Here is a 23,106-nt window from a genome sequence, read left to right on the forward strand (position 1 = left end):
ACTGGCTAGTGTGGCTGTTTTGCATTTTGATCTTTAGGCAAGCTTTATTTATTAAAATACAAATAAAATATCATTACACGGGATTGTATGCATAACATAGTGCCTGTGTATAGACTGTCTTTGAGGATGGTAAGGGCCTTTACTTATTAGTCACCTTTGCTGGCCCAAAGATTTTTTGTTTGTTTTAGGGACAGAGTCTTACTGTATAGTCTAGACTGGCCTTGAACTCGTCATCACCCTTTCTCAGTCTCCTGAGTGCCAGGATTATAGGAAAGTGCTGGGATTATATGTTTGAGCTATCATACTCGATTTAATAAGTTTAAAAATTATATTTGTTTTCCAGTTAGAGTGCATGTGGATATATATATATATATATGTGTGTGTGTGTGTGTCTGTATGTGTACTGCAGCATCTCTGTGAAGGCTAGATGGCAACCTGTGTGTGTTCATTTTCTTCTACTCTGTGGGTTCTGGGGAAAAGACTGAGGTCATCAGCCTTGGTAGCAAGTACTCTTCTTACCCACTGGGCCATTTTGTTTGCCCCATATATTTTAATATTGTTTCTGGTAACATACCTCAATTTAGATCGCCATGTGAACTGCAAGGGAATTAATCCCAGTGTCTCAAGCATGCTACAAGTGCTATAAGATATAGTCCCAGCTCCTTCACTTTTTTTTCCTTTGAGACAGGGTTTCTCCGTCAAACAGTCCTGCTGTCCTGGAACTCACTCTGTAGACCAGGTTGGCCTTGAACTCACAGAGGTCCACCTGCCTTTGCCTCCCGGGTGCTGGGATTAAAGGCGTGCACCACCACGGCTCGACTTTTTTTTTTCTATTTTTAGTTTTGTTTTGAGACAGGGTCTCTCTCTATAGCCCTAGCTATTCAGAAACTTGATATGTAGAACAGGTTGTCTTTGAACTCACAAAGATCACCTGCTTCTGCCTTTCTGCCTCCCTAGTTCTGAAATTAATGACAGGCTCTCAATATGTAACCTAGGTTGGCCTTGAACTCATGAACCTCCAGTCTCAATGTTAAATTCTCAGATTATAGGGGGTACCACTATACATGCTTTTTTTTTTGTCATTGTTGTTCTAGGCATGAAAGGCAAAGCTGTACCACTGAGCTACATCCCCAGAAGGTATCTCTTTCCCTGGACATGCTGCCCCTATGACGTGCCCTTCTTGCCTTCTACTCTGGAGTGCCATGTGGCCACAAAACCATTGGACTGTCATTGTTCTGTTCCATGCCTCCTTCTTGTCTTCTCTTGCTTTTGGAGTTTTCTATTTATTTAGAAAAAAAATCACAGTTTCTGAACCAAAGAAACCAAAATTGACTTTGTAAAACCTACTGGAGTCCTGAGATTTTGTGGGAAAGTAAAATTAGCCGGTTTTTCAAGGAAAGCCATATATATTGAATCCCAGGACATGTTTAAGTATAGTATCTATTGTGTGGAAGAATAGATTCAGCATTCTATCACAGTGGCTTAAATTAGTGTGATTAATATTAAATAGAAATGTAAGACTTGATTATTATAAATCCTCCTGCTTTGAGACTTGTGACTAGGGGTTTATGAGCCCCAGGGAACAGGTCTATTATTTTACATTAGGCAGAGGCAAGTAGGGTGTGAACTTGTTTCTCTGCTGTCTGCACTAAGCCCACGTAGTAGTGAAGTTATGATCTCCAACTCAAAGTCTGCAGTTCTTACCCAGGCTTCAGAGGTGGTTATTTGTTCATCTGAATTTCAATGAGGAAGGCAAGTTTTTTAAAGTGTTTTTTTATTTTTTGGTCTGATTTTTAACTTATTTATTTTTATGTATGTGAGTGATTTGCCTGCCTACAAACCTGTCGCTGAGACCAGGAGAGAATGTCAGATTCCCCGAGAATGGTGTTACAGAGCCACCATGTTGGCTGCTGGGAATTGAACTCGAATCCCCTGGAAGAGCAACCAGTGCTCCTAACTGCTGAGCTATCTCTCCAGTCCCTTAAACATATTTTATTTGTATTTGTTATTTTTAATTTTATGCACATGGCTGTTTTGTCTGCTCATATGAATGTGCTTTGATAAGCAACCCCAGAGGGAGACAAGTTTTGGATCCTTGAATTCTCTTTATCTGCTGGTACTGGGGACTGCACATAGTGTCTTGCATGTATAAACCACTCAGGCTGGCCTTCACTTCCTGACTGCACGGCAGTTCCACGAGCAGCCGTGGATGGGCACCCCTTCGTCCCTGTCGTCCTCCTCACAGTGCTCCTCACCCGCAGTTGTCATCTTACTTCTCTCTACATAGCACTGATGCTTTGAAATACAATTTGCTCATTTTGTGTTGCCTGGCAGCTTGCTGCGCCAGAAAAGGCTCTTTGTTTTCTGTCCAATGTGCTGCCATTTTCCATCTTAACCTGGGCTTTTCCTCCCTCTGGGAACTGTGGCAACCATGATACCCAAATGAGCAGAATCAAGAAGCTTGTTCTTAGCCATGGACAGAAATGTAAGATCAACTTTAGAGTCATCCTACCTGTTCTTATAGAGACAGGGTTTGAGAAGGGGGGCTTATAAAAGGGAGAAATGTCCAAGTAGTTATAGTGGTATATTATTTGTGTTTTATAAGTAAAGTTTACCTGAAGATTAGAGAACAAAGCAGCCATACTAGTCAGCCATATAGGCCAGGGAGTGGTGGCACACACCTTTAATCCCAGGACTCAGGAGATAAGGAGTTTAGACCTCTGTGAGTTCAAGGACACCCTTGGCTACAAAGAAAGACTGTCAAAAAGAGAAACAGAGCTCACACAAAGGTGATCCCAGCAGAGGTGGTCACACATCTTTAGTTCCAGGAGCAATATGGCTGGGTGGAGAGAGGAATTTAAAGGGGAAGAATCAGGAACTCAGTGAAGTGTGGAGTCTGAGGTTTGGTAGTTTGAGGCTCACCTCTTCAGTCTGAGCATTGGTAGAGGCTGCTTTGCTTTTCTGATCTTTAGGTTGAACCCCAGTATCTGTTTCTGGGTTCTTATTATTTGTGCTACATGTAGTCTTCTGGGAATGTACAGACGTTTCCTGGGGATCTAAACTTTGCCTCTAGCCAGGTGGTGGTGTCACACGCCTTTAATCCCAGCACTTGGGAATCAGAGGCAGGTGAATCTCTGAGTTCGAGGCCAGACAGGACGTCCAAGGCTGTAACATTGAGAAACCCAGTAAAAAACAAACAAACAAAAACTCTGCTTCTTTTCCCTCTGCTTTTGGGCCTTCTCAGTTGTTGCTGTGGCAGCTGGCTTGGGGCTAGGGCATGCTAGTTTGCAGTGGTGTTATAATGGAGTTGGAGACTGTCATGTAGTTACCCCACCCATATTAGATGCGGTAGTTTTGGTCAGTTCTGAAGAGGGATTCTGGTCTTCAAGTATCCTGTCGTCGGAGATAGACAAGTGCAGCCAGGGTGCTGGGTGGAGGCCTAGGGTCAAGGTTGATTGCCTTTCCTCAGTCTCTCTCCATCTGTGTGGCAATGGAAGGAGTAACAGAATCATTCAGTCCAAGGACATTAGCTGAAGGCCTCCCAGCCACACAAGCATGGCAAGCCTGGTGTTGTGTTGTTTGCTGTTTTATAGCCCAGGTGAAATATGTCAGCTTCATTCTTTCCTACAGAGCTAAGGAGGGAAACTTGAGATTCATATCAAATATTCCAAGCTCTTTCTTGACCTCTTACTCTATGGGAGTCTGGCTTGTTTATGAAGTTAGAGGTTCAGAGTGTCTGGGAACGGCCCATTCCCTGGGGAAGGCAATAGCAAAATATCTGGGCTGCAGATACTATCAGAAGAAGCAAAACTTAACCACCACCCAAAGCATCCCGTTTGTTCTCCTTTGGTTTTAATTCTCTTACATATATAGAAATTTACATGGCATAGGTGTGAGTCCCTTTCAGATAACTGGTGTGCATGGCTCTCTTGTAAGACTGTCCATGGCTGTTCATCATAGAGCTCTGTTTCTCTCTTCATTCCCTTCTAGGCAGAAGAGTCCTGTAAATGCAATGGCTGGAAGAACCCCAACCCCTCTCCCACTCCACCAAGAGCAGACCTCCAGCAAATAATCGTTAGTCTGACTGAATCCTGCCGGAGCTGTAGCCATGCCCTTGGTAAGTCCCCATATCAGCCTCCAAAAAGGGACTGAAAACGTACTCTACCACATCTAGACAACGTGTGTCTGTGTACCATGTTTGTGTCAGAGCCTGTGGCGGACAGAAGAGGCTATCAGATTCTTTGGGACTGGAGTTATGGATGGTTGTGAGATGTCATGTGAGTGTTGGGAATCGAACCCAGGTCCTCTGCTAGAGAGCTAGTGCTCTTAACCAGCTGAACTCCACTTCAGTCTTCCTAACACTACTCTTGGGACAAATCTCCTCCACCTCTTTTTGGTGCTGACAATGAAACCAGGGCTTTGCACATATAAAGCACATGCTTTGACACTGAACTATGACACCAGCCCTAGATGAATTTATCTTTCTTTTCTTACACACGTGCGTGCGTACACACACACACACACACACACACACACACACACACACACACCCCTAGCTGCCTTTCAGGTCTCATTGTGTAGCCAACCTGGTCTCAACTTCATGATGTTGTGCTTTTTTCCTCAAGTGCCAGGATCACAGATATGTGCAGATTCTGTTTCTGATCAGCAGGGAACTGGTTGTTCTTAGATAACAGCATTTTGGTTATCTAATGGATTGCACTTGTCTGCCTGTGCTTTACTGTCCAGTATGGCAAGGACCGAGCACTGCACAACATGGCATCACCAAGTCCTCCCTTACCCCTTTATGCACCATCTGAAAAAGGGTGGCATTGTTGGCTTTGTCTTTCTCACAGTTTGCTGTTGGTTCAAATGGTGCGGCCCCACCTCTGAGGTCAGCCCCCTTTAAGCTGAGTCTGATGTTTTGTTTTGTTCTCTGCTAGAGGGTATTTCAGTATTGATATTTTACTACTTGCAAAACAAAAGAGTCAGCAATGACGATCTGCACTGGGAGTGGCTGCACTAAAGCACTCCTCGAAAGGAAGCAGAGTCTAGATCTCACAGGAAACCAGCACACTAAGAAGTGCATCCTTGTGCTGACTGACCTGGTGTCAGAAGTAATCTAAGATGTAATTAAAAGAAAAACACTTTCATTACAAAACATCTTGTTTGAAGCTGTAGGCTGTGTTAATCATTTTTAAACAGTGCAAAGGAAAGAGTCCAAAAGTACCAGAGATGTTTTAGTTTATAATATGCCAATTTTATATCCCATCTGTGGGCTAACAGACTGGGTGCGTGCTCTTTGAATTGAATCAGCTGGGAAACACAGTGCACTTGATCTATGCCTGGGCTGTGGCTGTACTGAGTGGGAAATCCTGTTATCCCAAATCAATTACCATTTGAAAAAGTTTTTTTTTCCTTCCCTAGCTGGGAATTGTGTGGTTCTGTGCATGTAATGCATGCCGGAATTGGCACGAGTGACAAACTCCAGCTGACTTTGTTTCCCTTCATGTTTCTGAACAAGTTTGGCAGCAGATATCCTTCTTTTTCAATATGTAGCGAAGAATGGAAAAATAAATATTCAATTATTTTATTCTATCTAATTTTTTTGGTCCTCGGTGCTAGAAATCTAGCTGAGGACATTCTTTCCATTAGGTAGGTACTATGCCACTGAACTGTTCTCCAGCAGTGTGTACTTGGATGCACATGCATGTATGTATGTGTGTATTTGTATAGCTCCGTGTCCTTTATACTTGCAAATTGACACCTGAAATTAACCTGTGCATAAATTAAGATGTACCTCGAAATTAAGTTAAAAGTGTTTTGTAAAATAGTTACTTATTCGAGTTTATTTTATTTACTTTCTGACAATTTCATACATGTGGACATATTTTGTCATATCCAATCTCAGCTCTACCTCCAACTCCTCTCATCTCCTCGAATACATCTCCCTCCAACTTCTATGTCTCTCCTTCTACTTTGTCATCTACTAAGTTCAGTTAGTGCTGCCTGTAGGAATGTTGAAAAGTTCTGTTTTTATAGCCTCATTTATATTTAAAGAACTAGGTGCTGGACAAAATGGCTTAGTGGTTAAAGAACTTTTGTACAAACCTAATGACTTGAGTTCAATTGGTGGATCCCATAAGGTGGAAGGAGAGAACTACTTTTCCAGAAATTGTCCCCTGACATGCATGGCCCCCACGCAGCAATAAAAACTATTGTTAAGAAAAGGGAAGGGATTTGTTGTTTGTCCGTCTTAGCTCCACCCTGAGTTCCACTTTCAGAGAATCCTCCTGGAAAGTAGCCCTCCCCAACTGCAGGGACACCATGGCCTTCCTGAGTACATCCCCATTTAATTAGTTTAGAAAACAGAACAGTGTAAAACAACCTTCCTAATGCTGCCACCCTTTAATACAGTCCTTCATGTTGTGGTGACCCCTAACCATAAAATTATTTTTGTTGGTAGTTCATAACCGTAAATTTGCTACTGTTACTAATCATAATATACATATCTGATACTTAGGATATCTGATATGTGACCTCTGTAGAAAGGTTGTTTGACCCCCAAAGAGGTCATGACCCACAGTTTGAGAACCATTGCTCTATGGAAAAGAATAAATTTTGATTTATTCCTTTTTGTCAGAGGTAGGGTACCTTCATGTAGACCTCCTGCTTTAGCCTTCCAAAGCCATTGCACTGGCAATCCCCTACCGCTCCCCTTCCTACAGAGCTTTCTTAGTGGAAACATCTGTACATTTTCAAGAACTCTTAGGATTCTTGCTGGAATGCTAGCTTTTCTCAGGGGTCTAGAAAATTGTTTGGTGAGATTACACTATCCTCCCCATGCTTACAAAATGCAATCACACAGAGTTGCTGACACACACCAACTAGTTTAACAAATACCTTGGACACATTACCCAAGTAAAGATCATTAACATTTGTTTATTTTGTTTTATCTAACTCCTACCACTCCTCCTCCATCTTGTATCCCCCTCACCTCCACATTTTGGGTATTTTAAGCAAGTTCTCTGGGCATTTAATCTCATCTTATGCATACAGATTACTTCTCTCTCTCTCTCTCTCTCTCTCTCTCTCTCTCTCTCTCTCTCTCTCTCTCTCTCTCTCTCTCTCTGTGTGTGTGTGTGTGTATGTGTGTTCATGTGGACATGGGTGAGAAGATCAACTCCAGTGTCCTTTGTCAGGAACACCGTAATCTAATTCGTTTTTTGTTTGTTTATTTAGTTTTGTTTTTTTCAGAGACAAGGTCACACTGTGTACAGCTGGCCCAGAACTTTACGTAGACCAGGCTGGCCTCGAACTTACAGAGGTCAGCCTGCTTCTACCTCCAGAGTACTGGAATTCAATGTATGCACCACCAACCTGAGCTAGGTAGCTTTCTTTTTGAGATAGGCTCTCTGTTTGACTTGGGCTACCCCCAGTTCTGAGAATATAGGCATGTGCCAGCACACTCTGATGAAGAGTGCTGTTCCTTGTTCTTCAACCACTAGCATCATCAGTTGATATTGCCATTTTCAGTGCAACTGAAGGTTCTCTGTTATGGATATTATGTCCATCTTTTTATCTATCTGCTTTCTAAGGAAAGTAGAGGTAGCTTCTAAAGTCTTGTTTTGTAATCACTATTCTCATGCATCAGCTCCTACTATTGAAATGACAGACACTAGGTGGGGGGCACCTTTTATTTTTGAAAAAAATACAACATCATAAGTCTTGTTTTGTTTGTTTGAGGTTGGGTTTACTTAACCATGGCTGGCCTTGAACTTCTCATTTTCTGCCTCCTCCCCAAGTTTAGGGTTTGAAAATGTACACAGTGACACCCAGCCACCTTTGAGTTTTAGCTGTACTGCAAGTGAATGCAGCCAGCATGCAGGTTGTGGGGCTTAGGGTCGGGGCTGGACCAGGCAGCCTGGCTTTCCATCCTCCCTTCTGCACAACACTTTTTACTGAAGATTGCTTCATGCCCTTCCCTCCCAGCTTCAGATCTGGTTGCCCATACCCTATGCCTTTTTTGTGTTCGTTTTTGCCAGGGAATTCTTATCGTCCCAAGCCTACAATGCTAACAGATAAAGGTGTCTCAGAGGTCTGCTGAACGCTCCCTGTGTATAATAACAAATACATAGCTGTTGTTTTTCTGAACTGTGATTCGGTGCTGCTGACCTTTGCTTGCAGCTCAGAATATATTTAATCCCTTGGGTAAAATTGGGTTTATTCCTCATTGACAATATCAAATTGCATAATGTTTTAAAGAAAGAGGGGGCAAGAGGGTGAAATGGCAAGAGAGAGGGTTAACTGGCTTTACTGAGTGGCATTGGCCCACAGATAAGGTCTTGTGGCTTAGACTCGGTAGGTGCGGTGTTTAAAACTGGGCCCTGAGCCGGGCGGTGGTGGCGCACGCCTTTAATCCCAGCACTCGGGAGGCAGAGGCAGGCGGATCTCTGTGAGTTCGAGGCCAGCCTGGTCTACAGAGCTAGTTCCAGGACAGGCTCCAAAGCCACAGAGAAACCCTGTCTCGAAAAAACCAAAAAATAAAAATAAAATAAAACTGGGCCCTGTGTGCCTAACAGCACTTGAAACGTGGATCATTGATAAAGTTTAAAGTGTAAAATGCATAAGTTGAAGGTGGACTACAGCAAATGAATATAAAATACATACAATTGTCTTAGTTACTTTTCTATTGCTGTGATAAAACCTTTTAATTGGGCTTACAGTTTCAGAGGGTCAGAGTCCATGAGAGTGGGGTGACGGTGGCAGGGACAGCTGGGTGCTAGCATCTAGATGTGCAAGGAGGAGGCAGAGAGTCTTTTGACCACCGCCCCCCACCCCAACTGGTGACATATCTTCTCTAACATGGTCACACCAGCTAATCTTTCCCGAGCCATATACCAACTGGGGACCAAGTATTCAAACATCTGAGCCTATTGGTGGCCATTCTCTTTCAGACACCACAGTAACTTTCAAATATGGAGTATACAACAATAGTAATTGTTTGATATATATTAAGTTAAATATATGATTAAAGTGGACTTTGTCTACATTTACTTTTTAAAATAATTTATTTGTTTTTATTTTATGTATATGGTATTTTGCCTGCATGTATGTCTGTAATGGTGTCAGATCTTGGGAGTTATAGACAGTTGTTAGCTGTCATGTGGGTGCTGGGAATTGAACCCTGGTCTTCTGGAAGAGCAGCCAGTACTCTTAATCACTGAGCCATCTCTCCAGCCCTACATTTACTTTTTTAATGTTTGGGGGCATGGCGTCAGAGTCAGGGTTGGACCATGCATCACACATGTCCTACACTGACATATCCCCAGTGATACTTTTTTATTTCAAATATTTACTTACTTTCTTACTTACTGTGTTTGCATGTTTGCATGCATGTGTAAGAAGTTAAGAGGAGAATGTTCGGAATAGGCCCTCACCTTTGCTTTATTGAGATGAGGTCTCTCTGGTTTCTGTTATTTGCTGTAGTTGCCTGAGGGCCTCAGGTCTAGGCTTGTGGACTAGTGCATGTGGACTTGAATTTTGTGCATGGGGACAGATATGGATCTATTTGCCTTCTTCTACATGCTGACATCCAGTTATGCCAACACCATTTGTTGAAGATGCTTTTTTTTTTACATTGTATAATTTTATCTTCTTTACCAAAAATCAGGTGTCCATAGGCATGTGGATTGGTATCTGGGTCTTCAATTTGATTTCATTGTCAACCTGTCTGTTTTTATGCCAGTACTAGGCTGTCTTCATTGCTGTAGATATTATAGATAGAGCTTGATGTCAGGGATGGTGATGCCTCTAGAAGTTCCTTTATTATTGAGGATTGTTTTGGCTATCCTGGGTTTTTTGTTTTTCCATATGAAGTTGAGTATTGTTCTTTTGCGGTCTGTGTAGAATTGTGCTGATTTTGGTTACATTGAATCTGTAGATTGCTTTTGGGAAGATTGCCATTTTTACTGTTTTGATCCTACCTACACAAGAGCATGGGAGATAATTTCATTCTTCAAAGATGTAAAGTTCTTCTTCAACAGTTCTTTCACTTGTTTGGTTAGTGTTACCCCAAGATATTTTACGTTTATTAACCCAACAACAGACTCTAGGTGTTATACGATTCCCCAGAAGATGCACATTCGTCAAAATTTACAATTTTAGGGGCTTGTCATTTTCCCCTGTGGATCTTATGAACCTCTTCATTGAATTACCTAAACGCATCTCTGTGTATATGTCAATAACTTCATCTGTCCTTACCAGTCTTTTATGGAAGAGAGTAACAGTATGCCGTACATGTGGGCACTGGCATTTGGACAGTCTTCTACGTTCAGGCGTACGGAAGCGGCAGAGATGTGTTTGCAGATGTGACATGAAACTGGTTCTGTAATAACTTGACACGCCTCTGTTGGCCTTGCTGGAAAGTTGCACACAGCTCATCTTCCCTGCTGCTCACAAAGAGCTTATTTAGCTGTGACAAAGTGGTGTCTCTACATTGGTAACTTTGGTAACTCCACTTGGTGACTGTGAGTACCCGAGCCTTTGTTTACTCATAGTGGCATGGATCAGGAATGAGACACACACCTTTTCTGTGTTTAGGACTGTTTTTTTTTTTCCTTTAAATATTTATTTATTATGTATACAATTTTCTGTCTGTGTGTATGTTTGCAGGCCAGAAGAGGGCACCAAACCTCATTACAGATGGTTGTGAGCCACCATGTGGTTGCTGGGAATTGAACTCATGACCTTTAGAAGAGCAGGCAATGCTCTTAACCACTGAGCCATCTCTCCAGCCCCTGTGTTTAGGACTGTTGAGAGGCATAATTTACCCTGCTTTGATGAGTTCTATTGTTTGTCTCTGCCACTGCAAGTGAGGTTGCTGTTAAAACAAGTTCAACATCATTGTCAAAGAATATGACCACCTTTTGAGCACAGACCGACATGATTTTATACATCACTCTCTAGGCTCACAATGTTACTTCTTTGCAAATATTTGCGTAGTCCTTTGATAGCATAGTATATCCATGCTAAATAAACTAGATGTGATGTCTCAGAAAAAAAAAAGATATTTTACGTTATTTGTGGTTATTGTAAATGGTGGTGTTTCTCTGATTTATTTCTCAATTTCTTTATCATTCATATATAGGAGGGCTACTGATTTTTTTTAAGTTGATCTTGTATCCTGCCACATTACTGAAGGTGTTTATCAGCTGTAGGAGGTTCCTGGTAGAATTCTTGGGGTCACTTATGTATACTATCATATCATCTGCAAATAGCAAAAGTTTGACTTCTTTCTTTCCAATTTGTATCCAGTTGATCTCCTTTTCTTATCTTATTTCTCTAGTCAGAACTTCAAGAACTATGTTGAATAGATATGGAGAAAGTGATCAGCCCAGTCTTGTTCCTGATTTTAGTAGAATCCCTTGGAGTTTCTCTCTATTTAATTTGATGTTGGCTGTCAGCTTGCTGTATATTGCTTTAATTTGTTTAGATATGTTCCTTGTATCCCTGATCTCTCCAAGACCTTTACCATGAAGGGGTGTTGGATTTTGTCAAGTGCTTTTTCAACATCTAGTGAGATGAAAATATGTTTTTTTCTTTCAGTTTATTTATATAGTGTATTACATTGATAGATTTTGATATGTTGAACCATCCCTGCATTTCTGGGATGAAGCCGACTTGATCATCGTGGATGATTTTTTTTATGTGTTTTTCTATTCAATTTGTCCCTATGTTACTGAATATTTTTGCATCACTGTTCATGAGTGAGATTGGTCTATAATTCTCTTTCTTGGTTGAGAAGTTGAGTGTAATTCTGATAGGTCTGCCTTTATATGTTACTTGGCTTTTTTTCTTTGCAGCTCTTAATATTCTTTATTTTGTATGTTTTGCATTTTCATTATATGGTGAGGGGACTTTTTTTTTGTCCAATCTATTTGGTGTTCGGCAAGCTTCTTGTACTTTCACAGGCATATTCTTCTTTAGGTTAGAATTTTTTTTCTATGATTTTGTTGAATATATTTTCTCTGCCTTTGAGTTGGAGTTCTACTTCCTCTATCCCTATTATTTTTAGATTTGGTCTTTTCATGGTATCTGAGATTTCCTGGATGTTTTGTGTTAAGAATTTTCTTTGATAGATGACTCTATTTCCTCTATAGTATCTTCAACATTTATGATTCTCTCTTCCATCTCTTGTATTCTGTTGATTGCTTGCATTGATAGTTCCTGTTTATTTACCCAGATTTTCCATTTCCAGAATTTCCTCATTTTATGTTTTCTTTATTGCCTCTTTCAGTTTTCAAATCTTGAACTGTTTTCTTCACCTGTTTGATTGCTTTTTCTTTGCTTCCTTGTCTTTCTTTAAGTTATTTATTGAGTTCTTCCAAGTTTTTGTTTGTCTTTTTCTCCAATAATTTTAGGGATTTTTTTCATTTCCTCTTTAAGGGTCTCTATCATTTTTATAAAGATATATTTAAGATAATTTTCTTCTCCTTTTTCTTGGTTAGGATCATCAGGTCTTCCTGTTGTATGACCACTGTGTTCTGACATTACTACCATGTTGCTTTTAAGATTTTTGAATGAATTTTTGCATTGGTGCCTACCCATTTCTTCCTCTGTTGGAGCTGACAGTGTTTTTGCCTCTTGCTCCAATCCTTGCAGTTGCTGTCTGTGTCTTAGGGAGCTGCACCTAGTCTGCTCTGTGCAGTCTCTGTCTGTATCTCAGGGAGCCGCTGAGGTTTCTCTTGACCCACTCTCTTTGTTTGCTCTGTGCAGTTGCAATTTGTGCTTCAGTTCCTCTGAAGTCGTAGGGGATGGGTGGGTTTGGGTGTGGAGTGGGCCTTGTAGCTTACAGGGTCTGATGGATGGGGGTGTATTGAAGCAGCCAACCTGCAGGAAGTTTGCCTGCTGGCTGGTTAGTGAAGCTGATGCAGGTGGGGCAGGGGTCTGGGATTTTGCCCTGGGACTAGAGAGTGGGGTTCCCAGTAGGCTGACTGATTTCTCACCTCTTGGTCCACTCAGTTGCAGCCTGTGCTTCAGAGTTCCTCTGAGGTTGCAGTCAATGGCACCTCAGTAATTTCTTTTTATTATGTGTGTGTGTGTTTGTGTACTTGTGTATTTGAGTGTGTGCCATAGTGTGCTTATGGAGCCAGAGGACAGTCATTTGGAGTTGTTTATCTCCTACTGTGTGAGATAAGAAGGTTGGACTAAGTTTGTCAATCTGGACAGTAAAAACCTTTATCCACTGAGCCACCTCACTGAAAGCCACCGTATTTGGTTACTTATTATTGTGTGCATGTGTGTGCATGTAGGTATGAACATGACATAGCACTTGTGAGGAGGGCAGAGGTCAGAGTCTGTTGTTTCCTTCCAGCGTGGGTTCTGGGGATTTAACTTGGGTTGTCAGACTTGTGTTCAAATGGGTGCCCTGGTGAACCATCTTGATGGCTGGCTCCACTATGATGTGTTAATCTAATTAACCTTAACAGTAAGAACCAGGAGTCAGATACGGAGTGGAAACCTGAAGGATCAGAGAAGCAGCGGAACAGCCGCCAGTTGCTTCCTACCTCTTGGGTTCCTCATTCCAAAAAAAGGCTGAGATCCTCTCTCCATCCCTCTTTATCACCTCTGGTCTTCTCTCTACACAAATCTCCAGAACTCTATGGTTAACTGGTGACTAGCTCCACCCTCTGACTCCAAGCTAGCTTTATTTGTCAGAACAAAAACAAAATATCACACAATATTACCCCTTTTTGTCTAAGCAAAAGTTTTTTTTTTTTTTTTTTTTGAGACAGGGTTGCTCTGTGTAGCTTTGATGCCTTTCCTGGAACTAGCTCTTGTAGAAAAGGCTGGTCTCGTACTCACAGAGACCCACCTGCCTCTGCCTCCCAAGTGCTGTGATTAAATGTATGTGCCACCACCACCAGGCTAAAGACAAAGATTTTAACTAACCTAGTAAAACTATATACAATAATTATATCCAAATATATACAGGTAGTAATTACATTAACAATGTCTAGTCCATATACACTAACAAAATCAGAGAAAATGCTCCATTATCTATGCTCTCTTGAGTATTCCAAAGTATAGTACCTAATTTAGTTTCTATCCTAACTTGATTTATCAACCCAGAACTATCTTTTTATGTCTTTCAACCTTACGTACTTTATACCTTCCTTGTCAGTTTCTTTTCTGAATTTGTTAACCAAAAAAAAAAAACAAAAAACAAAAAACAAAACAAAAAAAACCCACAAACTTTTAACCATAGCTATCTAGTCTTCAACTCCATCAGAGACCTGAGGAGGATATAATATTATGTGAGTAACAGTAAGTACAGAATAAGCAACTTCCAAACTTAAGAAAGGAGAGAAACGGCTGACTGCTTGGACAGTCCCCTAAAGCTCCCTTGTAATGTTGGGCCATCCATCTTTGGCCTACAGGCCTAGAATATCTGAGAGACTTTTCTGTGAAGCAGGAAATTCTGAAGGGCTGTCCTTGATAGTGTGTGGCAATCCTGTTTTTTTTTTTATATCCTCCTTGTCTAATTTGCACAGCATACTGTCAGCATTTTCCCCCCAGGGTCTTTTCCCTCATAGATAGTAAACTCCATAGGAATCTCTTCAGTGCCCATCATCTTCTCTGAAGTAGGTTGGTGCTTCCAGGAGCAGACATGTCTCATTGTCATAAAATAAAAGAACCTATGTTATTTTTTTTAAACTTTATTTAACCATTTAACCTTATTTCATGCACATTGATATAACAATGTTAGATTCTCTGGAACAGGGGTTACAGACAGCTGCGAGCTGCCATGTGGTTGCTGGGAATTGAACCCAGGTCCTCCGGAAGAGCAGTCAGTGCTCTTAGCCACTGAGCCATCTCACCAGCCCCACCTATGTTATTAAAATATCTTAAATGCCATTTTCTGTAGACCTCTGAATTGTTTGAAGACCAACTGTCTATCTAAAATATATTACTGTTTGGCCTTGCAAACTTACCTAACATGACTACAAGTTTGATTATAATAGGTGACTAATAACAACCGATAACAGTGTTTCTTATTTTTTTTTTATGTGGGAAAAAAACCACTCTTTTTTAAAACTAGTCTGTCCCCCCCTTTTAGGAATTCCCAATTGTATTACCAAATCTGCTGCTGATGGTGGTCAAGTGTGAGACTGTCTGCTGTTGTGTCGCATGTCTAAGTGGAGAACACAGGTGGTGAGCAGCCTGGCTGAGGATGGCTGCAGCTGCTGGTGTGTAGCTGTGAGTTGAGAGTGTCTGATGGTGGCAACAACAGTAAAAACCCCAGTGACTGTCAGGGCAGCCACCAAGTGTGGCAGCAGCCCAAGGAAGGGGTTCAAGATAAGCCTGCATCTCACAGGGTGTGGGGAGAGGGAGCTAGTCATCTGAAAAACTTACACAGAGGATCCTGCGGAAGAAACAAGAAACGTGTGGGAAGAGCTGTCTGAAGGCGAGCTGTGTGGTGGTGAGGGGTAACTCTGGTGGTGCTAGGAGCCCAAGTACTTATGGAAATTGCTGTAGAGAGGCTACAACAGAAAAATCTGAGACTCTCCCAGAGGGCTTGGGGCAAGGGAGAAACCAGTTGATTCTGGCATCTGTGATTGCATCTGCGGCTATGAGTTGCAGTTGTGTTAGCTGCACAGACAGCGGTAAGTGGCTATCTCTTGCATATGTGCCCCATGTTGAACACCAGGTGAGACATAAAAATAATTAATCTTAACAATAAAAATCAGGAGTCAAATATAGGGTTGCAAACCTGTCTCTCTCTGCCCTACTTTATCACTTCCTGTCTACTCTCTGTACCTCTAGAACTCTATGATTAACTAGTGACCAGCTCCACCTTCTGACTCCAAGCACATTTTATTGTCAGAACACAGACAAAATAGCATACAACACCACTGTTTTATGTTTTTTATTTGTGATCTTGTGTAGTTTATGCTTGCCTGGAATTTGTGTTCTACCTGTCTCAGCCTGCCAAGTGTCGGGATTATAGGCATGTGTGTTTTTACTGTGGATAATGTCTGTGACTATCTCTTGAGTCTTACACCTTTTGCTTGCTCTCACTTTAAGCTGCTCATGTTTCCCACTTGGAGAACGCATCAGAGGAGGAAATGAACAGACTCCTGGGAATTGTGTTGGATGTGGAGTACCTCTTTACCTGTGTCCACAAAGAAGAAGATGCAGATACCAAACAAGTTTATTTCTACCTATTCAAGGTGAGATTTTCTAACATTTTTATTATATTTAATTACTTGATTTGTAAGTGTGCATGTATACACATGTATGTACGTGTACAGGTTATGGTTCACATGTGAAGGTCAGAGAACAGTTTGTCTTTCAGGTTTCACTTGGTTTTAGATTCATTTTGAAATAGTGTCTCCTAGTTATTTCTAGACTGACTTTGAACTCACTGGTCTTCTTCCCTCAGTCACTCTAGTGCTTGGGTTATAAGCACGGGCCACCATGCTTAGTGATTTCTATAGATTTTTATGAAACCGACTTACCTCCCCACTGTGGTTGCTCTCTTTATCTTTCTCTGTAGTGTTTTTTATTCATATATGTGAGTGTTTTGCTTGCATGAATGTCTGCATGCGTGTGTCACAGGAGGGCAAGGCACATGTCAGACAATTGCTCTACCATTTAACTATATTCCCAGCCCACAAAACTTTATTCTTTTAATAAGAACAATTGTGCTTAACTTATTTTGATTTTTAATTTTAGTTTTTACCTTTTATGGTACTGGGGTTTGAAACCAGGGCCTTATATGTACCAAACAAGTGCCCTTTTGATCTGAATTCCAGCCTCTGCCCCAGCCCCTCTGAGGTGAAGGCAGAGCAGTCAGAAGGCTTAGGTCATCCTCAACTGCACAATGAATTTGAAGCTACAAGAGACTCCATCTTAAAACAAAACTTGAGTAATTATGAGTTTTAAAAACAAGCAATTCCAGTTGCCTGTGTTTATTTTCTGAGTTAAAAAAAAAAGTCTTTTTTTTTTTTTCTTAGCTCAATTCCCCACTTGGCAACTTGATCCTGTGGAATGTTCAGTTTTGAGGGAAACTGAACTGGGAGACTTTGAACCTATTTCTTCAAACATGAAGTGATGGATGTGGAAACTGGGTATAATGTCTCATGCTACCATCCCAGTACTCAGGAGGGTGAGACAGTAAGGACTGCTACAAATCCAAAGCTAGCCTATGATTCCTAGTAAGTTACAGGCTAGCCATGGCTACATAGAAAGACCCTGTTTCATAGAAAGACCTAGCCAAAAGAAAGAAAAGAGGAAAGGAGAGAAGAGAAGAGAAGAGGAGAGGAGAGAAGAGGAGAGAAGAAGAGGAGAGAAGAGGAGGAGAGAAGAAAAGGGGATGGCTGGAAGAGAAGAGGAGAGGAGAGAAGAGAAAGGGATGGCTGGAAGAGAAGAGAGCTCTGGATATCTTGGATTTGGATTGTAGAAGCAAGTATATCTGTACTGTTGTTTGCAGATGGGAGCAGGCAGAGACCACAGTGCTATGACCCAGGACAATGCTTGCTGGCTGGCTATACTGGCTGTAAGCCACATGGCCTACAGGTTGGAAAGTCTGTCAACGCCTTCACTTGGCAGGGCATTTGCTCCAAGATAAACAGTAGCTGCAGCTATGCAGTCCTTGTTTTCCCTCAACTAAGTTATTTCTCCAAAGAAGCAGTAACAACCAGAATCTGTCAGGGTTCAATCAGATGACTCTGTGATTCAATCCTCTACCCACCCACCCCATCCCATTTTAGAATATACCATTAGTACCCTAAAACTTTTTTTAAGATTTATTTATTTATGTATGAGTGCTTTATCGACTTTAGGTCAGAAGAGGGCATCAGATCCCACTATAGATGATTGTGAGCCACCATGTGGTTGTTGGGAATCGAACTCAGGACCTCTAGAAGAATAGCCAATGCTCTTAATTACTGAGCCACCTCTCCAGCCCCTCTAAAACTTTTTTTTAAAAAAATGGATTTTCCTTTTACCTTCTCTCTGCTATTTACCCTTAATCCCTTAGTTAATACAATGAAATGGAAGGAAGGGAGGATGAGAGAGAGAGAAAGAGATGGAGGGAAAGAGAGAAAAAGAAGGAGGAGGAGGAGGAGATAATAGAGGAAATTTTTAGAAGAAGACAGAAACTATGAGAATCCTGTAAAGAATCAACTGAGATTCCCAGCAGCCATGGCAAAGAGGGAATTCCTTGGCTAACTTAGCTCTCTGTTTGGCTTCAAACTCATTTTGTAACCGATGACGGCCTTGAATTCATGGCAGTCCTCTGGTCTCACCCTTCCATGTACTGGGATTATAGGTGTGAGTGACCACATTCAGCCTAAGAAAATGTTTTAAAGTAGACTTAAACATAAGCATCAAGGGGGCTGGAGAGATGGCTCAGAGGATAAGAGCACTGGCTGCTCTTCCAGAGGTCCTGAGTTCAATTCCCAGAAACCACATGGTGGCTCACAATCACCTGTACTGAGATCTGGCACCCTCCTCTGGCGTGCGGGCAGAATGTTGTATACATAATAAATAAATAAATCTTTAAAAAAAAACATAAGCATCAAGGGAGGAAGAGAAGTGTGGATTTCTCCAGAGTTCTTAGGGTTGAATTCATTTTCAGCTTAGTTCTGGGTAAAAATGGCTCTGTCCCTTTTCTGTTTGTTTGCTCTTTGGAGACTTTTGATCCTAGGACAGGAATTAAAAGCAGTATATTTGGTTTGTGGGCACCAAGAACATGCACTTGGCATCTACAGATAGAGAAGAAGTGGAAAAAGAACTAGAGAAAGTTCCCTCCCAGTTCCTGAGCCCATGTGTCTAGTACACATGAGCTACATAGCTCCTGTGGGCAGCAGTTGCCTTATTTATAGAGTGGATCCTGGCTTCAGCTACTTGTGGTGGCTTCAATAAGTATAAATGGACTTTTGGGTCCTTAGCAAGCAAAAATGGCAAAAAAGGGGAAACTGAGGGGAAGGGTAGAGTGTGGGGATCAGCGCAGGGTAGTCTGGGCTGCTCAAAATTGGAAGAGCTCCCTAAGCTCTGTTTAGACACATGAGGAAAGTTTGTGGTAGCCAGGAGTTTGTTTGAGTTGAAGATTAATTTTCATGTGGCTGAGTAGAATATAGTTGGTGACTTCACTTAAAGGTTAGGTATATGTGGGGTGGGAAATGAAGAAAAGGAATAGATGTGATGTGGTGTGTGTGTGTGTGTGTGTGTGTGTTTTAAGTGCCAGTTATGTTGGTACATACCCATAATTCCATCATTTGGGAAGGTGAGGGTGAGAAAGAAGGGCTATGAGTTTAATGCCAGTCTAGACTACATAGGGAGACTCTGTCTTAAAAAAAACCAAATGATAAATCACACACTCACAAACACACCCTAAAAAGAATTTCAAACTAAAGATTTCTTTTAAAAATGATTTCTTTGCAGCTCTTGAGAAAGTCTATTTTGCAAAGAGGAAAACCTGTAGTTGAAGGCTCCTTGGAGAAGAAGCCCCCATTTGAAAAACCCAGTATTGAACAGGTAAAATTATTTTGAACATCTCTTTTACATGAATTTAAAGCCGAAGCACTCCTGCCAGCTTTTGTTTGCTATTGCTCAAACCTAGAACCTTGTGAATAGCCAGTATATACCATTAAGCTATATTCTAGCGAACTCTTCATACTTCCTTCCACATTTCTGTATACGTTTGCATACATCCCCACTCAGCTTCAAGATGTTCACACAAAGAAAATAGGAATTACCTGGGACACTCTGGGTCCCACAAGCATGCCTGAAATAACCTGGCGCCAGTGAGAAGGAAACAAGGAACACACAACAAACCTGATTAGGAGTTTATTGGGGGGAGAGATGTACAGACCTGGTGAAGCTCGGTGTGCGTGGGGGCGGGGGGGGGGGGGGGAGAGCTGAAGATGGTGCATCCATCTTTTAAAGGCTGCCTAGCGCATGCGCACCCGGGGATGATGTGGCAGTGTCATACATAGAAGACGGAGCTCACACTTGTGCGCAAGGGCTCACGCAGCTGCGTCATACGTAGATGATGCAACCATGCTGCACGTGGGTCATGGGGGAATCTTAAGATTCCCGGGGCCATTAGGCACTTCTGCCTGAGGGCTTGTCTGCATATGCGTGGCCCTGGAACCCAGAAGTGTCAGCCATTACAATGCTCACTGTAATAAATAATCTAGCTTCTGTCTTTTAGGCGTGTTGTGCACTTAGACTCCACTCTGTATGTAGGGGAAAATGAGTAGAATGTGTAGTTGGTAAGAATTCATAAAGTGTGCTTTTTCTTGCTCTTGATGTGTTAAAATCAAATCTTTGTCTTTTTATTTGGCACTGTGGAAAAAAAATGATTGAGGAGAGAGGGAATCATTAATGATGTGGAAAACATTGTATCCTGAGGTGTGTTTAATTATAATTCTAGCTTTGTTTCTGTGATAAAATACTTGATTTTAGAAAAGCAGCTTGAAGAGAAAGGGGTTTTATTTAGCTTTCAACCTAGGTTGTAGTTTTTCATAGCAGGGAAGTCCCATGGCAGGAGCCCCTCAAAGCTGGTCAGAGCACAGTCACAGTCAAGAGCAGGGAGAAATGTATGCATGAGAATTGCTTATGTTCAGTTTGGTTTTTCCACTCTTAGGAAGATCAGGACCTCAGTCACTGGGAATGGTGTTACCTATAATGTATCTCATAAACTTGATTAAGATCATGCCCTGAAGACATTCCCAACGGCCAAGCCATTGTCAACAGTCCCTCTCTAGGTCTCCTTCCCTGAGATCCATCCTAGGTCATCCAGTTTACAGAGCTAACCATCACCAAATGATACCAGAGTCTTTTACATAAATGACTTTTGTAAGTAAGTGTTGGGAGAACACATTTTTCTTTTCTTCCACTCCTCTTTATTTATTTATTTTTTTGAGACAGGGTTCATTTGTGTAGCCCTGGCTGTCCTGGAACTCACTATGTAGACCAGGCTGGTTTCACACTCAGAGTGTCTGTCTCTGCCTCCAGAGTGCTGGGATTAAAAGCATGTGCCACCCCCACCCGGCTGAGAGTTAAGTTTCATGTTGATTCTAAACTAATAAGAGTTCAAGAATTAATAAGAGTTTTTGTTCTTTTATGTGATGAGATGGGAATATTCTATAGAAAGTTTAGATTAATCTCTAACGGTCTTGGAAAAATGCACATTTCTGAATGTTTTTTTCTTCCTCTGATATTCTTTAAAACTACAAGAGTGTTAATAAAGGTACAAATTTTAGTGTTTAGGTTGATGAAAGATAAGGTAGAAAGTTTAAAAAATTTCGCAGAGAGAATCATTTATCCAAGTCCTCACTCTTCATGCTTTTTCATTTAAAGGGTTTTGACCCTTCCCATCTGAACCCATGATTTTCTCCTTGATGCTCCAGGATTTAAAGAGGGAACAGAATTATAATTCTGTTTTTCCGTTTTGTCACCTTTCTGTGACGAGAAGGGAGTTTTCTCCTGGGCTGTAGTGTTTATTTTGAAGAAAAGGGAACATTTTTTGTGGACTGAGAATGTCTGTTCTTTTGCTACAACTAAGGTTGTGTTCGTTCAGAGTTAGTGTGGTCACATAGCTACATGAACATGCTGCCTTCCACTCTTTTCAGGGTGTAAATAACTTTGTACAGTACAAGTTTAGTCACTTGCCATCAAAAGAGAGGCAGACAACAGTTGAGCTGGCCAAGATGTTTCTGAACCGAATCAACTACTGGCACCTGGAAGCTCCGTCACAGCGGAGACTACGATCTCCCAATGATGACATCTCTGGATACAAGGAGAACTACACAAGGTAATTGAGTCGAGGTACTGCACCCTGGCTCCAAACATGAAATCGCTGTTTGCCTCTGCAGGAAAGGGTTGCCCAGTTATTATGGTGACTCCACCAATTCGTAGAACATGTCTATGTTGTTTAACTTTCAAGTTCTTAGTTTGCTTTCTAAATTCAATTTTCTATCTGTCTGTCTGTCTGTCTGTCTGTCTGTCTGTCTGTCTGTCTGTCTATCTATCTATCTATCTATCTATCTATCTATCTATCTATCTATCTATCAATCATCTATCCATCTATCATCTCTCTCTCTCTCTCTCTCTCTCTCTCTCTCTCTCTCTCTCTCTCTCTCTCTCTCTCTCTGTCTGCCACGTAACTTGTGTGGAGGTCAGAGAGAGCAGGTTGTAGGAAATCGTTCTCTCCTCTACCATGTGATACAGAGGGATGTGACTGAGTCCTCAGGTTTGCTGGCATGCACTGCTACCCAGTGAGCCATTCCACTGACTCTGTATTTTGGATATATTAAACTAAATAAGGTTAACTTGTACTTTTTTATTTCTTCAATGTTTCTACTATCTAATTTACAATAACTACATGAGCTGGTTGCATGTCTTTAATTCCAACACTTGATAGGCAGAAGCAGGTCCATCTATGAGAAGACCAGTCTGGTTTGCGTTAGTGAGTTCCAGGTCAATCAGAGCTATATAACGAGACTTTGTCTCAAAGGAAAAAGATACATGAACTAATACATAGCTTGTATTTTTTTTTAAATTTAACCTTTTTGTATTAAGTTTAATGAGAAGAGTACAAAATCACATAACAAACTGAACCAACAAGACATGAAAGATAAATTAGAAAACAAACAATTTGGCACATTCATTATACAAAATATAAAGACCTATATTTATCTTCATTTTAAACAGCAGTGGCCAATATTATCCATTTTATTTCTTTTCATGATATTCCTACTGTGTGTGTTTGACATAGGGTGCATATAGTTCATGTAACCTTGGATTCTCTGTATACCCCAGGCTGGTTTTTAACATAGGATCCTCTGCTCAGTGTCATGAATTCTGAGATTGCAGGTGTGCAATACCAAGCCTGTCTTTGTAGCTCTTAAGGAAGAAAATTATTGTTTAATCAATAAAAAAAGGACCCCCCCCAAAGCAAATAGTTAAAGGAAGAGGTTTGTGTGTGTGTACACCTGTGATTCTATGCACTCAGCAGAGGTGGAATGACTGGGAACAAAATAAAACGAGGTATGGTGGCACACAGATTTTATTACAGCACCCAGGAAGCAGAGG

At 41.3% G+C, this 23,106-nt stretch overlaps 1 protein-coding gene across 1 annotated transcript in view; it reads left to right on the top strand.

Annotated features, from left to right (window-relative positions):
* Positions 1-23,106, top strand: part of Kat2b (lysine acetyltransferase 2B) — a 123,042-nt gene that overhangs the window by 36,457 nt on the left and 63,479 nt on the right. The window contains exons 2-5 of the mRNA XM_075980981.1: positions 3,991-4,117; positions 16,087-16,232; positions 19,450-19,542; positions 21,645-21,826. Coding sequence (XP_075837096.1) covers positions 3,991-4,117; positions 16,087-16,232; positions 19,450-19,542; positions 21,645-21,826 — 548 coding nt within the window. The remainder of the gene's footprint in view (positions 1-3,990; positions 4,118-16,086; positions 16,233-19,449; positions 19,543-21,644; positions 21,827-23,106) is intronic.

The sequence above is a fragment of the Microtus pennsylvanicus genome, chromosome 7 (assembly GCF_037038515.1).
Source record: "Microtus pennsylvanicus isolate mMicPen1 chromosome 7, mMicPen1.hap1, whole genome shotgun sequence".
In the NCBI taxonomy this organism is placed as follows: Eukaryota; Metazoa; Chordata; class Mammalia; order Rodentia; family Cricetidae; genus Microtus; species Microtus pennsylvanicus.